Below are 22,293 nucleotides of genomic sequence, written 5' to 3'. Positions count from 1 at the left end.
TCAGGACATTTTGCTTGCTTCGTCCGTTAGTTATTACATAGTCTGCATTCTCATTGGGGTGTCCCTTGTGATCCAGGAGGAGGCTTGGAATGCTGGGAGGCAAAAATTAACAAAATGCAGTTTGCAAGACTCTCTGGCACAGACCAGCAATAGGGGAGCTTTGAGAAACTGCAGCTCCTTGTCACTTGCTCCAGGAAACCACTCACAAGCCAGATGCTGGTTTTGTGTGACAGCTGTCAGGTGTGTGGAAAGCAACTGATTTGTTGCAAACAGTACATGTTGGGCTGCTGCCCTTTTAGCTCTCATCATGTTGCCTTTTTCCTGTTGAGTTAATCAGAGCTCTCTCTTGGAACAAGTCAATAGCTTTGCTTCAGTTTCCTCATCTGTAGAGTGGGGATGATAGTCTCCTAATCAGTGGGGCGTTAGAGTAGTTGTTAATTAGATTTTACAAATATTGTTAATTAAGGCTATTTAAAAGAGCTAGCCAGAAAGCTATAGTATCTGTTAAGAATATTACAACGTGCTTGCTTATTTATGTAGAACTTTTTCCAACTGTCAAAGATGATGCTTTCTTACTGAATATTTTGTATGAAAGAAAGTGGCTTCTTTAGCAAAGATGCCTTTTTATTTATTTTTTTTTAAACTAAGTACACAAAAATACCTTTCAGTTTACTATTGCGCTTCAGTGGCCTAATGGATAAGGCATTGGCTTTCTAAGCCAGGGATTGCAGGGTCAAGTCCCATCTGGGGTGACAAATTATTTGGGGGGAGGGATAGCTCAGTGGTTTGAGCATTGGTCTACTCAACCCAGGGTTGTGAGTTCAATCCTTGAGGGGGCCATTTAGGGATCTGGGGCAAAAGTCTGTCTGGCGATTGGTCCTGCTTTGGGCAGGGGGTTGGACTAGATGACCTCCTGAGGTTCCTTTCAATCCTGATATTCTATGATTCTACTATTTCCTCTTTTCAGTGTATTAAAAAGAAAAATTACATAATCTCTTTGTATATTTGTCTTCCTATACATCCCCCACATCTCACTGATTCCATCATGCTCATTCTCATAAAGCTTAAAATTTCAAGTATTGAAGATGAAATCAATTTTACAGTTAACCAGATGTTGGAAAAGAAAAGAGAAACCTAGTTTGAATTGTATTACCTTTTGCCGCACTTCTCTATAAAAACATTAAAACGGTAAAGTGCCCTGTGTGTTTACTACTTATATTTAGACAAAAAATGTCCGGTTGTGTGTATTTATTAATGATAAATCCTCCAATAAAGGCTTAACATCTCACCAGTGGCAAGTAGGAAACTTCCCTGTGGGGAGAATCCTAGCCATCTATTCTGCAAAAGGTAAGGTGGTATTTTAACTTCTAATTCCAATGTGAGGATAACCTTCCGGCTGATGCAGTGCTGTTCTCCAGAGACTGCAGACTGCGGTATCCAGTGCTACTGCTGTTCACAACTTTTCCAGTCAGCAACTGAGTGAAATTGCCACAGGACCAGTTTCACTTCTTAGCATATGTGCAGTGTGCTTCAAGTGGCACGTGACCAGGATTCATCATCAAATTCAGTCCACTGGTTGGATCATTGGCTTCTCCGGCTTGGGGCGGGTGCTGGCAGGGAATGCGATGTGAATGCTGGTCCATGACCTCCCACAGTGAAACTGGTGAACTGTTAAACAAGAGTGTCAGTCACCCACTGCTGTTTGGGAAAGCAATAAGCAGAGACAGGTGCTGGTCCTATTCATGGGAAAGGAGCAATCACAAATGGAAGTTGGGGAGTGGTAGAGTCCCAAATGTAGTGTGTGTGCGGAGGAGACTTCTTGAAGATAGGAAGAAGGGGGAGAGAACTCCTCCTGCTTTCTGGCAGTCAGAAGGTATTTCTTAAAAATGCCATCAAACATCTATCAGCCAGAAGCTGATATAAAAGATAGACAGCACTGCAATAGGCATCACGTCATTCTTCCCCTTTCTGGTGGAGGACATTTCATGAGGGATTTGCCCTTTGACATTGATAGTAGGTTTTCTTCAGTTTTTGTAAAGGCCTTTGGCTAGTAGCTGCCTGGTAAATTTTCAGGCTTTGGTATACTCACTTAAGGGTAGTTTCAGCATAAAAGCTGAAGAATGCCCTATGGCCCAGGGCATTCTCCATGGAATGTTCCCCTCCATATCCTGACAACATGGTTCAACCATAGAGGGATCTTCTCCTGAGGTATGTTGCCAGGGTAGTGTGGGGAAAATTTCATACAGGCAATGACTTGTTTATACTGCTCTATATACAATCACTGAAATGTAAGTACAATATTTATATTCCAATTGATTAATTTTATTATTATATGGTAAAAATGAGAAAATAAGCAGTTTTTCAGCAATAGTGTGCTGTGACACTTATGTATTTTTTATGTCTGATTTTGTAAGCAAGAAGTTCCTAAGTGAGGTGTAACTTAGGGTTACTCAAGACACATCAGACTCCTGAAAGGGGCACAGTAGTGAGGAAAGGTTGAGAGCCACTGGTCTAGCCTATCCATATTCTGTGGTTAAAAGGACTTCAGCCTATGAAACTGTTTGTTGGTTGGATCCCTGTGAAAGCACTAAAATCAGTTCCTTTTTTCATTTGTTGTTCATTTAAAAAAACATAAAAGAGCATCTGAATTCTCATTCTTTTTTCATCTCTAGTCCTTTCTGTTTGTTACAGTCTATCCAGACATCTGCACCATTAGCCTGGTGGCTATAGGTGATAAGAATAAACATGCAGATAGACTAGCTTTCTGGGATGATGTGTATGGCTTCAACATGTCCTGCATGAAGAAGGCTGTAATTCCAGAAGCTGTTGTGGAGGTAGTGGATCCAAGCACACTTATATCTGAAGCCAGTGTCGTTAAGGTACTGTACCAAATACCTCTATAAAATAAAAGCACACTAAAAAATGCATTCTTCAGGTTTTTTATTTCCATTAAAAAATTCTCAAACATAACTATTTTTAATATGGAAAAGATTAATAAAGCATATTTAATCTAGAGAAATCCTGGAACAAATGCAACAAGGTGTTCACAGCATTAAAATGGCTTACTTTAAATATCAAATATTAAGTGCAGATTCTAAAGTCTGTTTAGGAACTTCTGGCTCCATATATATATTAAAGTAATAATCTTAAACTTCTTTTCCTCTAAATCACTTTCCCTACTCCAGGTCTTTCTTCTGCCCCCCAAATCAGAGGAAATAAACTGGTTATATAATTTTGCAACTTTAACTTGCTACAAATTTCTGACTTTCCTGTCAGCTTATATCTTCAGGTTCTCCTGAGAACCAGATTGTGCTGTCTTTTCATAGTGACAGTGCAAAGGAGATGAGTGATTACAAAGTAAATAGCTTTCATTGTAAACAGATATTGTGATTCTTATTTCATACTGATTCATTTAATATTGTATGTCTGCTGGCTGAGGTTAAATTCTAGAACACTCACTTGTCTGAAATTTTAATGTGTGCTCTGAATTGCACATACAGTTCAAGCCACCTCAGTAGGAGAAAAGGTTGTCAGGAAAGAAGTCTTGGTTCCTGTTGGGTGTAGATAAAACAGGCTTGTCTGTGGGCAACTGGAGAGCTTTGGTGAAACACCATCCACCCCTTCTTGTTTTTTTCCTCTCCATCCTGGAGAAAAGAGGCTATACTTCAGCAAGAAATTTTAAGATTGTAAGGAGGCAAGACAATCCAACTAGGTCCATGTTCTCTGTTTTCATTAAAAGTTGTTGCTATCTTTCCTTCAAATATTTGAACTCTTAAAACCTAGGTCAATTAATTTCTTCTATAATTTCCCTGAATAGTTACTTCTGTAAAGGAATTCTGTCCAAATACTTCTAGTGCCCAAGGCTCCCCTAGCTTAACCTTGTATTTGATAAGAGACGACTGTATCTTGTATTTATAAACTTTATGCCAGAGGTTAAAATATGGCCAGCAGGCTGGCTGTCTTGATTCAAGTGTTATACTTGCTGAGTTATAACCTGTCCAGGATGAGTTAGCAATGACTTCAGAATGTGCTGGTATGCTGCCAACTCAAAATTAACATGGAGCTATGGGCAGCTCCACAACAGCCCGAAATATGTTGCCTAAGCCAGTTTTATACAGCCATATGTCCCAATATCATGTTGGGGATGTGTGTATATAATTACATCCAGGGGAAAAAAAGGTAAAAACGTTAAGGTTTCAGAATTAAGCGCTCAAAAGTTAGGAAATGCCAGTAGCCAGTGTAGCCTTTATTTGCCCCCCTTTTGTATTTGCACCAGGAGACAGTCTTTGATTACTTGATCACGTGCTATTTGACCACCTGCCTCATTCAGTGCCCAGGGAAAGATCTTTCTTAGTGAATAAACAGCTGTTAAATATTTAATTCCATTCTCCTTATTCTGTGTGTTCCCATGCTTTATTTGCTGCTCCGGGCCCTGCACTGAACACAGAATTATTAATTTCCTCTTGGGCTTTTCTTTGCTGCTGTCGTCCTAATTGCTTGGCGTTTACAGATATTATTGAATTTTTCAACATCCCTGTGAGATGGAGATGGTGGTATTATTCCCATTTTACACATGGGGAAACTCAGGTATTAGTTAAAGCCCAAATTGTCTAGTGTCCGCTAACTTTGGGTACCCAGATTGAGAAGCCTAGGGCTAGATTTTTTTCAGAGTACTTAGCATTTTATAGCACTCTTCATAGCTCCAGAGCAGAGTTCTTGCTGATGTAGTTGAGTGCTCAGCACTTCTGCAAATCAAAGTCCAGGTGTGTCTGTCTGGATAACACAGTGGCCACCTATGAACATTTTGGTTCATGTGTGTCAGAGACTGGGATGTGGACAGTCATACCTAGTAATTAGAGCAGGAATCAGTAGCCAGGAATTGGAGCCCAAGGTCAGAGCTGGAGTCAGAGGCCAGATGCCAGCATGAAGGCTCAAAGCCAGATTACCTGTAGTGAGTCAAGGCAGGAGCAAGGCTGGGAACAAGCAGAAGCAGGAGCTATCACAGCTGCTGCTTTTGGGCTTGAGAACTAGGCTGCTGACTCTTCCAACCACTCAAGCAGTATAGCCAGTTAGGCAGCCTACTACAGGCCAACTGCACTTGTTAGGTTGCCTGGAGACTGGTTCTGTTGCAGTGCCTGATTCCTGACAGTGTGATTTGCCCAATATCACACAGGAACTCTGTGCCAGAGGCAGGGATAGAATCCAATTCTCCATGGCAGCACTGAACTGCCGTAAGTATTAGCCCATCCTTTCTCTTCCTGCCTTAATTCTGGCATTTCCTAACTTTAGAGTTCTTGATTTTGCAACCTAATGTTCTTACAATGTAGTATTTTGGGATGTAACTTCCTAACCTCTTATAACTACATCCTGCAGAACCATTCTGACCCCCACATGGGTCATTAGCAGGGTTGGGATCTTTAGATCTGCAGGATGGGTCATCTGTCACTTCAACTAATGGAATTAGCTGGTAGCAATAGAAGGCTGTTCTCTTTTCTGAACCTGCCACAAAAGGGGGATGGAGACACATTTTGCCAGTGAGTTTCACAGTTATTTGTTAGACAGTAGAGGAATATTGAAGCTTGAGGAATATTGGGTTCAATTTTAGGTTTTCTAGGGGAGTGTTCTCTAGTGGTTTTAGACCCTGCTCTTGTCCTTCTTCCTGTTCCTGACCTTCACCTTCTTAGGGCTGGTCTATACTTAGCCGCTAGTTCGGCGGCTGGAAATCGAACTTCCTGGTTCGATTTATCGCGTCTGGTCTGGACGCGATAAATCGAACCAGGAAGTGCTCGCCGTCGACTGCGGTACTCCAGCTCAACGAGAGGAGTACCGCGGAGTCGACGGGGGAGCCTGCCTGCCGCGTGTGGACCGCGTCTGAACCGCGGTAAGTTCGAAGTAAGGTATGTCGACTTCAGCTACGTTATTCACGTAGCTGAAGTTGCGTACCTTACTTCGACTTGGGGGGTTAGTGTAGACCAGGCCTTACTGTTTTAAGACCTTCTCTGATCTTGCTTATGTCTCCCCAACTCCTGTTCCTGTCCTCACCCTTCTGCATTCCAGTGCAGTTGTTTGCTCCTTCTCTTCCTCCTTCCCACCACCAGCTGAGGGGAGGAGGGAAGGGGGCATTGATAGCACAGGAGAGGCTATTCCTTCACTCTCAGTTCACGTGCCTGGCAGCACCTCGTGTGAGGAGCTGTGTCAAAAAGGCCAGCTTTGCCCCTGCAACCTAGGTTGGAGCTTGCTCTGTGAGGATGGTGCAGTTTGGTCAGTACTAGAAATCTGTGGGGATACAGCATGCTCAGTGCAGACAGAATCTTTGGAAAATTTAGCTGCCCAACTCCAGCAAGTCTCTATGTGAGATTTATTCCTAGGCTTATAATTTTGGCATAATTGGGTGAATTTTTACATTGTATCAAAGATGCGCCTTTTGTTAACCAAGGCCACCCCCTACCAAATTTCCTGCTCCAAAAGATGGAGGTACTGGTGCTTTTTATTGAAACCACTGAAGCAATGTTTACCGTGGACAAATCAGACACCTGTTCTGGAAAACTTCAGCCTGAGCAGTCTTTTAGGATAAGTCATAACTGAAAACAGGTAGTGTCTTAACTGTAGGTGTTGCTCCTTACTCTACCTATAATATAACACTAACACTATTTCTGTCGTATTACTGAACACACTAGTCTTAAAGTTAAATATGTATTTACTCTATCAAATAGTGCAGTAAGCTCTTTTTAATATATACCTTTAGGGACAATCATTGTCTGAGCTGTATAAGGTGGCCAGGGTATCCGTTCATAAAATAGGCCTGTCATCATACAGCTCCAATATAATATAAAAACTTTTTTTACAGTTTAAATTTATTCTTTTAACATAATTTTTAGTAACAATAATATCTTTTTAAAATAAATCCATAAATCTTGAGCTCCTTTGTTTCTTAGTGTTCATTGCACAAGCTGTTGTAAAATTAATGGGGGAAGCAAGAATGACATTACAGGTAAACAATTTTAATCAGTAACTGTTCCACATAATAAATGGATTTAAAATAACTAGGAAATTATAAAAATGTTCCTATTCATCATAAGATTATTAAAGGAAATAGTACGCTTTCCTCACATTAGCTATTCATTAATTTTGAGGATTGCCTGTTAGAATTGGGTTCAGAAAAAGTGTAAAGGGTGTACAGCATCGAGAAATGTTTTGAATATTACGTGATCAGCTAAACTATAGAAGAGTATAGGCATTAGAAGTGTACTCTTTTTAAACTCAGTAAAATGTTCAGTTATCCTTCCTTCTTTGCTAAAATGTGCTGGCCGTGCTGCACAAATTCTGAATTTGCTGTAAGTAAGCAAAACAAAAGAATCCGTACGATGCAAAAATAGTGAGGTATTTTCCGAGCTATGACAAGATTGAATATGTAACGAGGCTCTGTTAATAATGGTACTGAGTTTTCTTACTATTTTCAAATTTTTAATTCACAGTATGCATACAGCATAGCGGGTAGCTACAACGCAGGTTCCCCATTAGGCCTTGTCAGTATTCCTCAACTGTAACCTGGAGGACTGTTTTTTTTTCCAAGGTTTGGAGAGTAGAAGTCTCCATGGTTAACCATTCTTTTCTGCTGAACCTGCCAACATTGGTGCCATTTAATAAGTTCTTTGAGATATGGGCAAATGTCCATGGAGAGCTAGACTGAAACCAGCAACTCATTCAACTTAGGCTACTGTTGGCCAAGACATCCAAATGGGTATAGTCTACATTACTACCAGCCTTAACAAGACTTCAACCAATGGTGAAAGGCTCCATATCCCAACTTCTATTTAGTGTCTTTCTTTATGTTAAACTTAAATGTTTGGGGATGATTGTTATAGACAAATCTTTGTGGATTGCACAAATATTATAAAAGTTTTACGGGTTTTTTTGAAAATTCTAATAGGTAGCATTGTTTACTCTTTTCCAATGGATGAGTTGAATCAGTAGTGTACTGTGAGTTGTCTTTTTTTTTTTTTTTTTAAGGGGCGTGTAGTTAAGTTCATCTGAGATGTATTTTTTAATTCCGATTAAACTATTTAATGTCAAAATTGATGTTTCACTTTTTTGATAGCGTATAGACTGTCACACAACATCCATTCCGGATCTGGAGTTTTCATCGGATTTCACCCTAATTATTACTGAAAATACTGTGTGTACGGTAAGGCAACTTATTCTTTCTGCATTTGACTAACGTTATCCTTGATTGACAGGCGAGTGCATTCATTGAAGTGCTGATGATAAATGAATGTAACTATTGCCATTGACAGTTCATCTGTGCATTTACAGAGGTGTGAAACTGGTCCTTTAAATAAATTAATGCAGAGCCTCCAATAATAGTCTGGTTCAGTGGGGGAAGTAAAAGTGGGCATGGTCATTGAAAGCTATTTTTTCTTTTGTCTCTTTTTTCCGTTGCCTCGAACTGTGACTCTCTCCCCTTCCAGCCTAGTCAGAAGAATTTCCTGTTACTACAACTTATATCTCACTAGCATAGAGCTGAGTGGGAAACGTTTTTCCCATCCTGTAATATTTTCAAGATTACAAAATGTTCCCATTCCACATCAGGACAAATCACTTCCCCTACTCCCACCCCCCCCCAAAAATGAGAGACCCACCCTATCATAACAAATGTCCTGGTTGGTAGGACACTCACTTCAGATGTGGGAGAGCCAGTTTCAAGTACTTGCTCTGAATCAGGTCAGTATAAATATTAAATTAATTTGTAATGGGTACTTGAACCTGATTAATGCAATAGGGACTTGGCGTGGCATTGATGTATTATTTTTATCATTAAACTTTTATGCAAGGAAACTTTGGCAATGGTTTGAGTCCTATATTTTGTTCTGAAGGTTGGTTATTCACTTTTAAGAGTGTTTACAGCCGTTAACCAATAAGGCTCTGTTTCCCAACTCTTTCTAGTCCTGGTCCCATTTTTCCTGAAGGGCACGGCCAACAATGTAGATCTTCCTCTGGAGGGAGAAGCGGGCTCTTAAAATAACCAGTTTCTAACTGTTGGTTGTTCTAAAAATCAAGGTGAAGACGTTAAATTCAATCGAGTCATTAATTGGGAACCTGTGTTGATTAGCAGTGTGTATTACTGCTGCATGTTGAATCAGCTAGATCTTTTTCGTTGTCTGTTTCATTTCTGGATATGATGTATGGGAATAGTCGAGACTGTCTGTCAGTCAAAATATATGGCTAAATTGCTATATCTGAGTCTGTTAGCCAGGGGAACATTCCCCATTCCCATCTGTAGAGGGAAGGGGGCATTTTTTAGCTGTTACTATTTGGGTATCCATTATTAGTGGAGTCCAAAAGGCCTCCAAGATTCCATACATACAGTTTTCACAAGATGGCAGGTGAGAGGGAGGTAAAGCGTTGGCTTCTTCACTGAAAGCTTTATTACTTTTCACGTGCATTGCACCTGTTTTGTCTGCATTTAGCTTTAAACAATTGCTGATTGCACTCAGGCACTGGAATAGCTAGAGAATATAATGCTGTAAAATATCAAACTTTTTCTAAACTCCTATGTATGTACATAGCTGTTTGTACTACTTTTGTCTGTCATCCCAAGTCATGAGATATACCTAATTCATTTATTGCGCATCTTAAGAGGCACCTTACAAGGCTGTAGAAAACATGTAATCAGACTATTTAATATATACACTCCATGTGCAGAATTAAGGTTGTTAAAATTGAATTTCCAATCTCTTGGAGCTTATCACGTCAACCTTAATGTTTTCTTATAGTTTTTTATTTAATCATTTGTTATGGTAGCACCCAAAGGCATTAGTGAGGGCCATTGCTCTTGTGCTGGGTGCTTTCAGTAGAAACATTTCTGTGGGCTTGTGTTCACAGCAAGTTAAGTGAGCTGCAAGCCAGCGTGTGAATCTACAGCACACTATCTTGCCATGTGGACCCGCTATGGCGCACTAACAGTTCCATAACTGCTGTAGTGCACTTTGCCGTACTGTTGGAACGATGTATGTCAAAGCATGCTATGGAACTTCTACCCTGCCATAGCAGGGGCCACATGACGAGTTAGTGCATGGCAAGCTAATGAGCTGTAGATTCACATGCTGGCTTGCTGCACACTAAACTTGCTGTGTAGACAAGCCCTTTTTAAAACATGTTCAGAAGTACAATGCAAAACTATAGATCAAATATACAGGCATAGCCATCTGTCACAGGCACTGTGCATGTAAGTGGAATTATTTTCAATGCCTGCTTTTCTTATTTAAATGTGTATTTCAAATGCAGCCTTGCAAAATAATCATCAAAAGATTCAAGTTCAAGCACAAAATCTACCAGACCACCTATTACCATGATGGAGACAATAGTGAGGGGAAAAATCTAGTGAAATTTTACTTTAAATTACCCTGGGAAAGCAGATGCATACAATTTTGTAAAGTTTTCTCAATGTGTAACTGCTTGTTAAATGTATACCATAAAAATAAGTAGGAAAGTGTGAATTGCTGCAGTGATGTTACATTTTGAATTTCCTGTCTTCTGTGTATCTGATTTCTCAATTAAAATTGCATTTTTGTGCATTTTTTCCAATTAATGTGTATTATAAGGCATTCTTTTGTATCACTTTATGAATGTCCATATCAAATTTGATTGAGAAGTTTGAAATAAGAAAGGATTTGCCTAACAAAAGGGTGATCTTTATTAATGGGCTGTTGTAATAGGTGCTGAAAGCACAGTCCTGGAGCGTGCTGTGCATCTTAAACTCAAATTGATTTTGGTGGGAGTTGTAGATGCCTGCTATCTGAGCAAGTGCTCAGTACGTCACAGAATTGAGGACAGAGAGAGGCAAAAATGAGTATGTAAACAGTAATATGAAGGGACAGCAGCTTAGTGTACATGTTAAATTCCTTTGCTTTTTCTATATTGATTGCATTTCTAAAATGATGTGCATTTCCTCTGACATATGCCGTCACAAATTCGGCAAAAGGATATGTATAGCCATATAATAAATACAGAATTAAAAAACTCACATTAATGTAATGTTAAAATCGAGAAATTAGCTACAGTAGTCCGGAAATCTTAAAATCTAACCACTTCCTAGCTCTTCTACATGTACCTCCCTATAATGCTATTGGCCGTGTGTGTCAAGAGGTGTAAAAATATGCATTGTTGGGTGTTTCTCCATGTTTTTTGTAAATTGAAATGTTGTGGTTAACACTGTGTTCTCTTGTTCATTGAATGTGTCAAGCAAAGTGAAATGTGCAAATTCTCAATGCAATTCTGTTATATGCATAAACATTTCATAATAAAATGTTAAATATTGCCTAATTAAAAAATTGAAGACATTTTATTTTTTAATTGTGACAAAATGATTTCTTGACCTTGTGACCTAATAAAAATGCTGGTGTAGATGACACTGATTTCTTTGGCCTTCTTTGAATAATTATGGTCAGTTAGAGAACTCCACGTGGTCTTTGTCGTCCTGTATTGTTTAATAGAGCAAAACAGGATATTGGTTAAAGTATCACTTTCTTCTAATACTGGACCTTTACAAAATCGCCTTCTATTGCTGTGCAACTCTTTTAAGGTAATGTAGGTTAGATGTTGATTTAAGTTTTGAAGCTTTGTGAGCTCTAGTTGTTTGTTTCTGGAATTTTCTGATTAACGCAGGTCTTAAAAAAACAAGTAGAATTCTCAAGTATTTTGCACTTAATCATGTCGGATTATTGACATTTTATGAGTAGAATTTCCACTCCTTTTATGATGGAGCGTGGAGGTTTAGTTAGAGGCTGACAGTCCATCTGTCATATCAGGCTGCCTAACCTTGCAGTAAATGAACAATAAAAGTCCATTATTTGTATTGGGAATTTTTGAGGTACAGTTTTGTGCTTTGAAAACAGCATTACAAGACTTCCCTTGAATGCATCAGCTTCTACTTTTTTAATATGCTATTTTATATTTTACACTCTAGGAAGAAAATCTAAAATCTTTTTTTGTACCTGATAAAAGAGAATGATGTATGTACCTGCTCTGACTTTCTTGTTCTTTAACATAAAAATGACACTGTACTTTGTTGTATGCAGTGTTGTTGTAACTGTGTCGGTCCAAGGATATTAGAGAAACAAGGTGGGTGAGGTAATATCTTTTATTGGATCAACTTGTGTTGGTGAGAGAGACAAGCTTTTGAGCTTAAACAGAACTCTTCTTCAGGTCTGGGAAACTTACTCAGTGTCACAGCTAAATACCAGATGGAAGAGATTGTTGAGCATAAGTAAACACATATTTCAAAGGACTATGCAAGGTGAGGTGGCCTGTTAACAGGCCTCCAGTCATAGGGAGGAAAGGAGAAGAGGGGGAAGTAATTGTGGGTGGGGTGTTAATGGGTTATAGATAGTTGTAATAAGCCATAAATCCAGTGTCGCTATTCAGTCCATGATTTTTAGTGTCTGGCAAAGTTATGGCTGTGACATGGTACAATCTAGACTAGTGAGTAGCTGTGCCACCTCTGCCCTCTAGCCTGGGGTGCCCTTTCCACTGTTTTGCTACTGTAGCCTCCCGTCAGGGCTGCTCACAAACAGCCTGCAGCACGTAAGTTACTCACAGCTATGTCCGGGTGCACATATAGCCTGCCAGTCACACCTAAGCTCTCACTAGCCTGAATTACATTGCAGAGGAACCCCAAAATACTCCCAGTCCCAGATTTCCCCCCAGAAATGTATGTCTTGTACTGCCTAGCCCTTTCCCGGACAATACAAGCTTATATAAAGTCCATCATTTTTATTAATAGCAATAATATGCGCAAATCTTATCTCAAACAGAGTTTCCCAAACGTTTCTATTCAAAGACACTGGTTTAGATAAACTTGTTTTATTGTTTTATTAACTGCAAAGAGAGATTTTAAGTGAATACAAGTAATGCTGAATAAAAGTCAGAAATGGTTACAAGACAAATAAAGATAAAAAGCCACTAGTGCCTAACTTTACTTGAGTTTTTCTCACCACATGCTCTTAACACTCTTACTGGCCAAACTCCTTAGGCCAGGACCCCTTCTTCTGTGTAATGGCTGCTTCCTTTGTTCCTTCTGGTTCAGTGAATTGATGGACAGAGAGAGAAGCGGGGTGGGGGTCCATTGGGGTGTCTGCCGCTTCTTAACATAGTCCTGTCCTCTGTTTGAGAACCATTTCCAGCTGGGAGCATGGCGCCAGGCAGACTTTTCTTCCTGCCATTCAATAGCCACTTAGCAGGTAATGGCCTATTGACCTTGTTTACATCTGGCTTGAGGAACTGGTTTGGCCACTCCCCAGACCTGGAACATGTTTTAGTAACATCATACAGTGGAATCTTATAACGTTACTGTGACGGGTTTGGTCACAGAGACTCCCTCAAGACTGTCACTAGATGTGTTGGGATACCACTGAGGACTAACCCCCCCTGCCAGAGAAGGCTTCCCTCCACTCCCATCTTGCTGAGCTGGATACACCAGTTGGCAACAGCACAGACAAAGAGGTTGGGCCAAGCCCCACTGCAGTTTACAGAAACTAAGATTCACTTTCCCAGAACCCAGTATTCAGTCTTTCTGGGAGCCTAAATCCCCAGTGAATCTGTTTTACTCTGTATAGCTTATACTGGGTAAACTCATAAATTGTCCACCCTCTGTAACACTGATAGAGAGATATGCATAGCTGTTTGCTCCCCCAGGTGTTAATTACTTACTCTGGGTTAATTAATAAGCAAAAGTGATTTTATTAAGTATAAAAAGTAGGATTTAAGTGGTTCCAAGTAATAACAGACACAACAAAGTAAGTTACCAAGCAAAATAAAACAAAACACGCAAGTCTAAGCCTAATACAGTAGGAAACTGAATACAGGTGTAAATCTCACCCTCAGAGATGTCCTAATAAGCTTCTTTCACAGACTAAACTCCTTCCTAGTCTGGATCCAGTCCTCTTCAGACCAACGTTGTGGTTTATGGCCTGGGTCCAGCAATCGCTCACATCCTTGTAGTTACGGTCCTTTGTTCCAGTTTCTTTCAGGCATCTCTTTAGGATGGAGAGGCCATCTCTTGAGCCAGCTGAAGACAAAATGGAGAGGCTTCCAGGGCCTTTTATATTCTCTCTTGTGAGCGGAAATCCCTTTGTTCTTCTGTGCAAAATCACAGCAACAAGATGGAGTTTGTAGCCACCTGGACAAATCACATGTCCATGAATGATTCAGCTTTTTGCAGGCCGATGCCATTGTTTACATGTTAATTTGAACGTTCCCAGAAAAGCTCAGATGTGGATTGGCATCTCCCAAAGTCCATTGTCAGTTAAGTGTTTCTTGATTGGACATTTACTCAGAATAGTCCTTTCGCAAGAAGCTGACCAAATGCTTCATTGATTTTAAGTAGCATCAAACACATTGAGATACAAGTACATAGCCAATATTCATAACTTAAAATACAAAAATGATACACATATACGGACAGCATAATCATAACCAGCAAATTACAACCTTTCCATAGACACCTTACTTGACTTCCTTTGTACAAGATTTGGTGCAACTATAGGACCTTGGTTGCAACAATGATCTATACGGTCACAGTCCATGTCAATAACGTCACATTTAGATACAGTGTTGCTACACATATTTTACCAGAACAATAATGACCAGAAAATTGAGTTCTCAAATGATCCCTCAAAAGGCATACTTTGTACAAAGATTATTACAATAGTGTGCAAAGGGTGAATACAGGGGTACAGTCTATCACATTGGCTCATTTTTTGAAAGTGTTCTGCAGGTTTCCTTTGAGGATGAGAACTGATAGCTCAGATATAGAGAGATCGCTTTGTGAAGAATGTTCTTCCACAGATGAGGTGGTGTTCGTCTTTTTTCATTTTCCTGTGTGTGTTCATTCATGAGCATAGTGATTGTCTTGTTTCACACACACAGCTGCTATTGGGGCACTTGTACCTCACTCTGTGCACTACCACATGCAGATATAGGCATGTGTTGGACCCATGGATCTTGAAAAGTGTGTTGCGGGGCCGTGGGGGTGTTGATCATTGTGCCAGTGGAGATGTCTGCTGATTTTGCATCTGTTATCCTGATAGGGTTCTGTGCTACTTTGAGGTACTGTGTCCTAGTCTGTGAGGAGCTTGCTGCTGATCTTGTAGAGATTAGGACATAGTTTGGAGTCCAGAAGTGGCGGTTCTGATAGAAATCTTTCCTGGATGGGGTCCCCATTGCATATGGATTGTAGGTGTTTGATACTCTGTATTGGTTCCTAGGTGACAACTAGGAGTGTGCAGTTGGAGGGGGTTTTATTTCAGTATTGAAGCAGGTTCTCTCTGGGTATTTTGGTGGCCCATTCCCCAATTTATTTATTAATTAAATAAATATGATAAATTCATTCTGAATCCTCTATCAAAAACTTGGCATCAAAGGCTGAGTTTCTATATAAAGAGAATTACGGGGTGGGGAATCTAACTTTTGAGGTCAGGCTTTATCAGTATAGCACAATAGGTCAGCCTAAGTAACTTAAGAGACTATCATGTTCAAGAGATGTGGGGCAGATATACACTAGAAATTTACATTGGTGCAGCTGTACGCTGTAGCGCGTCTGGTGAAGATGCTCTAAGGTGATGGGAGAAAGCTCTCCCATTGGCTTAACTCCACCTCCATGAACGGCTGTAGCTATGTTGACCGGAGAAGCTCTCCCACCAATACACTGGCGCTTAAGTCAATATTGCTGCATTGCTCAGAGGAGTGGATTATTCACACCCTGAGCGATGTAGTTATTTTGAAGTGTAGACCAGGAATTTAAAATCCAGTCTCTTTAAATTAGGCATATTTGAAATTTTTTCCCAGGCTGACCTTAAATATCAGTTTAATTTGCTGCCTACAATTAATCCCTCTGTTTTAATAAATCATTTAGTTATAAATGGGAAACATATTTTAAGAGAAGTTTATCTATCCAAAACATTTAAGGTTGTTTTGTTTAATAAAAATAAATGTTTTATGCTGTTTTGTGTTTAATTAAATTCCACTTATCCTAATGCAGCTTGACACAAATCATGAGCAAGAAGTTAATTATCTAGTAAATATATCAATGTATCATTCACCATTCTCTAGCATACTAAAAATGTACAGTTTATAAGAATCTGAAAATATTAAGCTATATAGTTGCTTAAATAAATCTGTCTTCCTAGGTAGCACAAAATATACCAAATCTATTGTAAAGGCTCTATTTAGTTGTAAATCAACATATTTTAGTGATATATCAGCCAATGAGAGTGTGCCTTTCTTGAGAAAATAACTGACGTACAAATGGAGAAGTTGATTAAAATTGATGATTTAAATCACAGCTTTCCACTTGGTGCTTTTAAATCAGGCCATGTTGCCTTTAGTTGACTGGTATGTCAATCGAAATATCATCAGTCTTGCACTTCCTCCATTGCAAGTGTTACTGAAGTCTGATTTCAGGTATATTCTAGAGGATTGATCCATCCTTCCTTCTAGAAGTTACCATTTTACTCCACGGTCCCTTGCTCCCAAGAGCCCAGCACTTCATCAATTTCTGTCAGCAAAACTGGCACACCAGTGTTTATTTTATGAGTATCTTATAAAAGCAACTAAATGCAGTACATGTGGATATTTTGTATTAAATGTAATGGAGCTGACTGGGCCATGAGAGAAACACTGAAGTTGGGCAATGGGGACAGTGATCTGTGAAGACAAAACTGAAATAAATGCCAGAAAAGTAACACATTATTAAATGTAACATTGCTGAAACTGTGATTAACTTCATTTATTTGGGGGATAGGGGGAGGGCACTTAAACTATTACATAGGTGGAGAAGATTTCAATAACATTAAAATTATAAGATGGAAATAAAAAGTTAGTAAGATATTTCAGATAGTTAAGTAATGCAGATTAACGGAGAGATTTAGGGAATATCTCAATTGCAATTAAACACCTGTATTAGCTGACTTGAGCTCCTGGGACTCAAGCTGCAGAGCTATAAAACTGCAGTGTAGCTGTCAAAGCTTGGGGTCAGGGATCCTCCCCGCTAAAGCCTAGGGTTAGTAGAACTCAAGTTAGCAGACCCTGGATTTGTTACTCTAGGGCTTGAGCGTCTACACTCATTTGTAACCACAGGTTAGGAATTGTTGAACCCAGGGTTCCAAACTGGGGCTACAGCATCAACACTGAGTTATGTAGGTCCGAGTCCAACCATCCATATCCCAGACTTTCTAGCGTCCTCCCAAAATCTGGCCGCTTTAGGTTTTTGTTCGTGGTGCGGTGTGGGAAAACTTGACTGTCCAGAGAACAAAGAAAGTCAGCCCACGAGATTGTGGAATACTTTTGACAGACTCCCAGAGCATGGGTTCAGTGGGGCTGCATCTACACTGCAAAGCAATAGAGCTTGAATGCTAGGTTCCAACTTGACTCAGGCTTGGACCGTCCATCCCGATGGGATCCTGGGACTCTAGGTCTGAGCCTTGGGTTAGCATGATTTATGTGGAGATGGAAGCGAAGATAGGTTTGAGCTTGAGTTTGAACTCTGGGCTTACAATGCAGTGTAGACATACCCTTAATGTCACCCTGTTTAATGTGCCTCTGCAGTGTTTATGAATCAGCACTACTCCAACTGATCCTGTGACTTTTTTAATTTATTTATCCTATATTATCCATGGAAAAAGAACTGACTTGGTTTCTTTAAATGGTCATATTTCTTAATATAATTCTTCAATTGTTCGAACAATTAAACACAATTTTGCAGAGTTTTTGGGAAGTGTTTTTCATTTGACTTGGGAAATATGTGAAGGTTAAGTCTAAGTGTTTAAAATTGACTATAAGCTTATTATTTAATATTAAATATATCTGGATCTTCATCTTCAAAGCTCTTTGAAAGCATAAATTTTCAAGCCTCTACTCTGGCACAGTTTTCTCTTTCAATCTTTTCCTCCAATTAAATCTCTTATAGGATTAAGCTTCTCCTTTCTTGGCATCACCTTGATTTTAAATTCTGCTCTCAAACCCTCTGAAAATTCTCTGAGAGCGCGAAACAGTCTCAAGCTGATCACAATGAATCAGTTCTATGCTTTTGGTGCAGATCCACCTATTTTCAACCTCACAAAATTAATCTGCTTTAAAAAAAAAACAAAAAAACCTAATTATCTTAAAAAGCACATCTTTCCTGTTAGAGAACTAAGTTTGTCATTGCAGATTTTAATGAGACATCTGGCTGAAATCAGTCAATAGATTCTGTTAGGAAAATATGCCATTAATTGTATTTGAAAGTTCAGTGTTTGCTATTAATTGTATGCAAGTTTCGAGATTAAAATATAATGGTTTGTTACTCTCAGAGATCAATTGATGAACTTTCTCTTTTGTTTGAATGCTTTCCCCCATGATCCTATCAAGGTTGTTTGGTTCTTTCCTGGCTGAATGGCAATATCCTATGGGAGGAAAATGGCAGTGTCTGTTCATTACTCCCAGGAGAAGTTGTCAAAGAGCAGGGTATGCATTTTTGTTGAAAGGGGATGGACAACGGTAAAATGAATAAGATGATATTATTGATATACTAAAATCTCAGTGATTTAAAATACAAATTCAGTTAATTTTGATTAAAGTAATTTTAGTTGAAGGATAGTTGTATTTATAAAAAATTTAGAATTTTGAGCAATGTCAGTTTCTGCACTTGAGAACTCATTTGCCAGTTACAATAAGAGGTATTTGAATACATGTGTTAATTTGAACCATAATCATAGTTTTGAATATCTTCAGACTCAGGTTGGAAACCCAAGCCTTCTGTAGTGTGTATCAGAGTCAAAACACATTCTAGAATACACTTTCTTTGTTTTAAATTCGGTAACTTATGCATTGCTATAGCATGCTATTAAAAATGACTTATCTTCATAATCAGTTTGTGCCAAGAAGACTATAAAATAGGGCATCTCAAGGTTCTGTATTCTTTTTTACAGAAATAGTTTTTAAAATAGCTGTTGTATTTCTGAGACACGGATGTGTAGTAACTTTCTCTACTGCATGAATTACAAGCATTCCATCTCCATGCTTGGATAAACTCCATCAAAAGCACATTATCCTCCTACTTCTGTGGCCAGCTGCCTAATTGTATCTGCTATAGCCACACGCTGTTGGAACATGATACCAGTGATGAGCAAAAATGATAAATTACTCCCTGCAGGTGATAGTGATGATGATAATTTTTAATTTCCTTGTTCCTTAAGTGAATTGGTAAGGTTGTCTTTACCACTTCTCATGGGGTCTCAAGCAGTCTTATTTGTTTAGATCAGATTAGATTCTGTATGTTTACAAAGCAATTTTCTTTACAAAAAGACTTTTTATAATATATTTGAATCAAAATCCAGTTGTTTTCATTTCCGCTCACTAGTCATAAAATAAGACTAAATGTAAGAACTATGCATTGGGTATTTAATTGCTGCAACATATGCCATGTGTTTGCTTTTTTGTATCTTACTATTTGTGGTGACTTTACATTTTACATGCATTATTTGAGTGAAAATTACCTACTCTCCCTATGGCAATTCATTAAAATATCTGTAGTTTGTGACAAATATTTGTTCTTGTAATTTTGTCCTGGAAGGGTACAGATTATGATCTCTTTCTGAAGCTGCATCTCCAAATTGAGCAGTGTTTAGGATGCTAATACCTGTTTTTATAAATACAGGTTATTTACAGATTTAGAACTATCCTGGCTATGTTGTGTTGCAGTGATCGTATTCTGTGCGTAAATTATCTGTTTTGTTTATAGATTAGCTATCACATTTACCATTTGAGAAGGCTTCACTTTTACTTTCATATAGCTGGTTGAAATGATGCTGACTGCGGTGGAATGCTATTTTGGCAGTCTAAGCAATAGAAGTCAGTTATGAATATTACGTTGCTTCTTAATTAACCTAGCTGCTTTAGCTTTGAGATGGCTTTAATCTTTTTTGTAGCATTTGTTTCTCCTGACAAGATATTTATGGAGAACAAGAAGCAGAATAATCTTGCTGCTGTATTTCCTAACATATAGAATCCTTCCAAAACTCATGGCAGGCTACAGCTTCAGTTATTTATTACCAATCTAGAAGTCATTGTTTTCAGTTTCCTAGCGTGTGTTGTTCAGAGACTAATACTTGAATGCCTCTTCCAGAGAAATGCTAAGGTTCATGGTGATTAGTCTTCAAGGGAACTATAGATGGGCTGTCAAAGGTGAAGTAATGAGGTAGTGAAATTGCAACAGAAGAAATTAGCTAGAAATATTTGACAAAAGTGTGGAGGACTGTTGCTGTTTGATTACCTCAGCTTTTTCCCAACCTTGTTAGATAGTCAGTTCAGAGACTAACTATAAACAGGTGAACACTGTTTTTAAAACAAAGAGGGAGAAAATGAACAGTAAACAGTGATTTGTGGATTACTATATTTATCTTCTTTGGCACAAATTCTGCTTCTGCTGCCATAAAGGCTCCCTTCCCCTGGCAGCAGCTCTGTTGAAGACTGCCCCTGTGGCAACCTGAATGGGGTGATTGAGTATGAGTGGGAAGGACGGTCAGAAGATCTGCTGCTCCTCCGGTGTCCAGCAGTTGCTGTTTTAGTTATTGGGCTGAGCCTCTGAAGTAGCTCTGCCAGCTTGCCAAGATGATGTGTCCATCACACTTATCCTTTCTGTCATCTGCCCAATGCTCAGCTACTTCATGCTTGGCATTGAGCAGAGAATTGGGGCATTAATAGTTTTCATGTAAAATCTGCTTAGTGACAAGTGCGCCCCCTATCTGCCAGCACTAAAGACTCAACATGGGATCAGAAACCTATTTCTGTCATCCAGGTAGCTTTCCATCAAAGTCAGTAGGAACTGCACACAACTTGGCCATCTGTCAAGAAAATGGAGCAGGTTTGACTTGGAAATAAACTGTAAGCAGATAGTTGAATTCGAAGGTGCCAGTTTTACATGTCCAATCTCCTGTATGTAACCACACTTTGATACAAATACTGCAGATGAGAATCCTAACCTACATCTCTAATCCTCTTGTTTTTTCCAGATATCTGGCACGTAAGGTTAAATAACATTGCTGCCATGGGTTACAGAATCTGTCAACTCCTACTAGTGACTGATAACTTCTAGATGAAAATTATATACATAAAATTAGGATAATGTTGGTTTGTTTCCCATAGCTGTTTTGGGGCCAACGCCTAATTCTGATTTGGTGTATGTTGAATGAAGTCATTATTTTACCTGCTAATAAGATGGGGAAATGCTTTGGGAAACAGATAATTACACTGATTTATTTGTGACTGTAATTCTCAATAGAACACAACAGGCCTTCAGTATTTGTTACAGCACAGAAAGTTGTATGTTTCGAGGGAGAGGGGTCTTTAAAGTTCTTAGAAATATATTGTGGGAGGGGAAACCATTCTGGAAAGAGCCTGAGAAAATGAGTATTATATTTTATTTTTTTAGAAACAAGAAAACTTGGCATATATGCTGCTAAGGTTGGAACAATGTGTTTGGTTTTAAAACTTAATTTTAATTGTTACATCATCGTTCATAAGGAGGATTTTGATCTTTGCAAGTTTGTACTTAATTGTTTTGAAGGGTCGCCTAAAATGTTTGAACATTTAGCAACGTATATTCTATCAAGTAAATAGATTTTAAGAGTAGGCTTTGTGTTTTGATCCTTTTATGAATATCTTAGTAAATACCTTTATTTTATGGCCTGTAGACAGGAGGTTAAATGTCAGTCTGAGAACATGTTATAAGTACAGGGAGTTCTTGTTCAGTGTTCATTTAAATCAGTGTTAAAATGTTAAATAGTGTTTTCAGTAACTAACACTTACATTCCAGTTGGGAGTCTACTCCACTGAATGATTTTGTAGTCTTGGCATGATTTCAGTAATGTAGCTTTCAGAATTAAAAGGAATTAGTTATATTAACTGAGTTTAGTGAGTCAGTGATTTTATTGCATAAGTAATAAAAAGAGGAAAACATAGTTCTGAATGTTACTGTGTGTATGGCTCGCTGGTGAAGGAAAGCATGAAAACAGGAAATCAAAGTGGGAAAACATAGCTAAGTGTTAGAGTATAAGGAGTATCTAACCACTGTGTTATTGGTCTTCGTTTATGGACTCAACTAAGCAACTGTAGTCTCTCTCTAATCCTATTTGGGTAACTTCTGTTTGAGTGTCAAAAATCAATTATACTGCCGGTCATGTTGAGTCTTGCTTCATGGCAGTCAACATATGCTTCCTAAATCAATGATTTTGTAGTCTCAACAGAAGGTTATTATGAAAA

General features: G+C 38.8%; 1 protein-coding gene across 2 annotated transcripts in view; it reads left to right on the top strand.

Moving 5' to 3' along the window:
- Nucleotides 1-22,293, top strand: part of PRMT3 (protein arginine methyltransferase 3) — a 101,938-nt gene that overhangs the window by 56,993 nt on the left and 22,652 nt on the right. For both annotated transcript variants that reach the window (XM_026651390.2, XM_026651389.1), the window contains exons 10-11: nucleotides 2,692-2,879; nucleotides 8,099-8,185. In XM_026651390.2, the coding sequence (XP_026507175.1) occupies nucleotides 2,692-2,879; nucleotides 8,099-8,185 (275 nt within the window). The remainder of the gene's footprint in view (nucleotides 1-2,691; nucleotides 2,880-8,098; nucleotides 8,186-22,293) is intronic.

This window comes from Terrapene carolina, unplaced genomic scaffold, assembly GCF_002925995.2.
Source record: "Terrapene carolina triunguis isolate 2854851 unplaced genomic scaffold, T_m_triunguis-2.0 Scaffold96, whole genome shotgun sequence".
NCBI classification, from domain to species: domain Eukaryota; kingdom Metazoa; phylum Chordata; order Testudines; family Emydidae; genus Terrapene; species Terrapene triunguis.
This window is presented reverse-complemented; position numbering and strand designations above follow the sequence as displayed.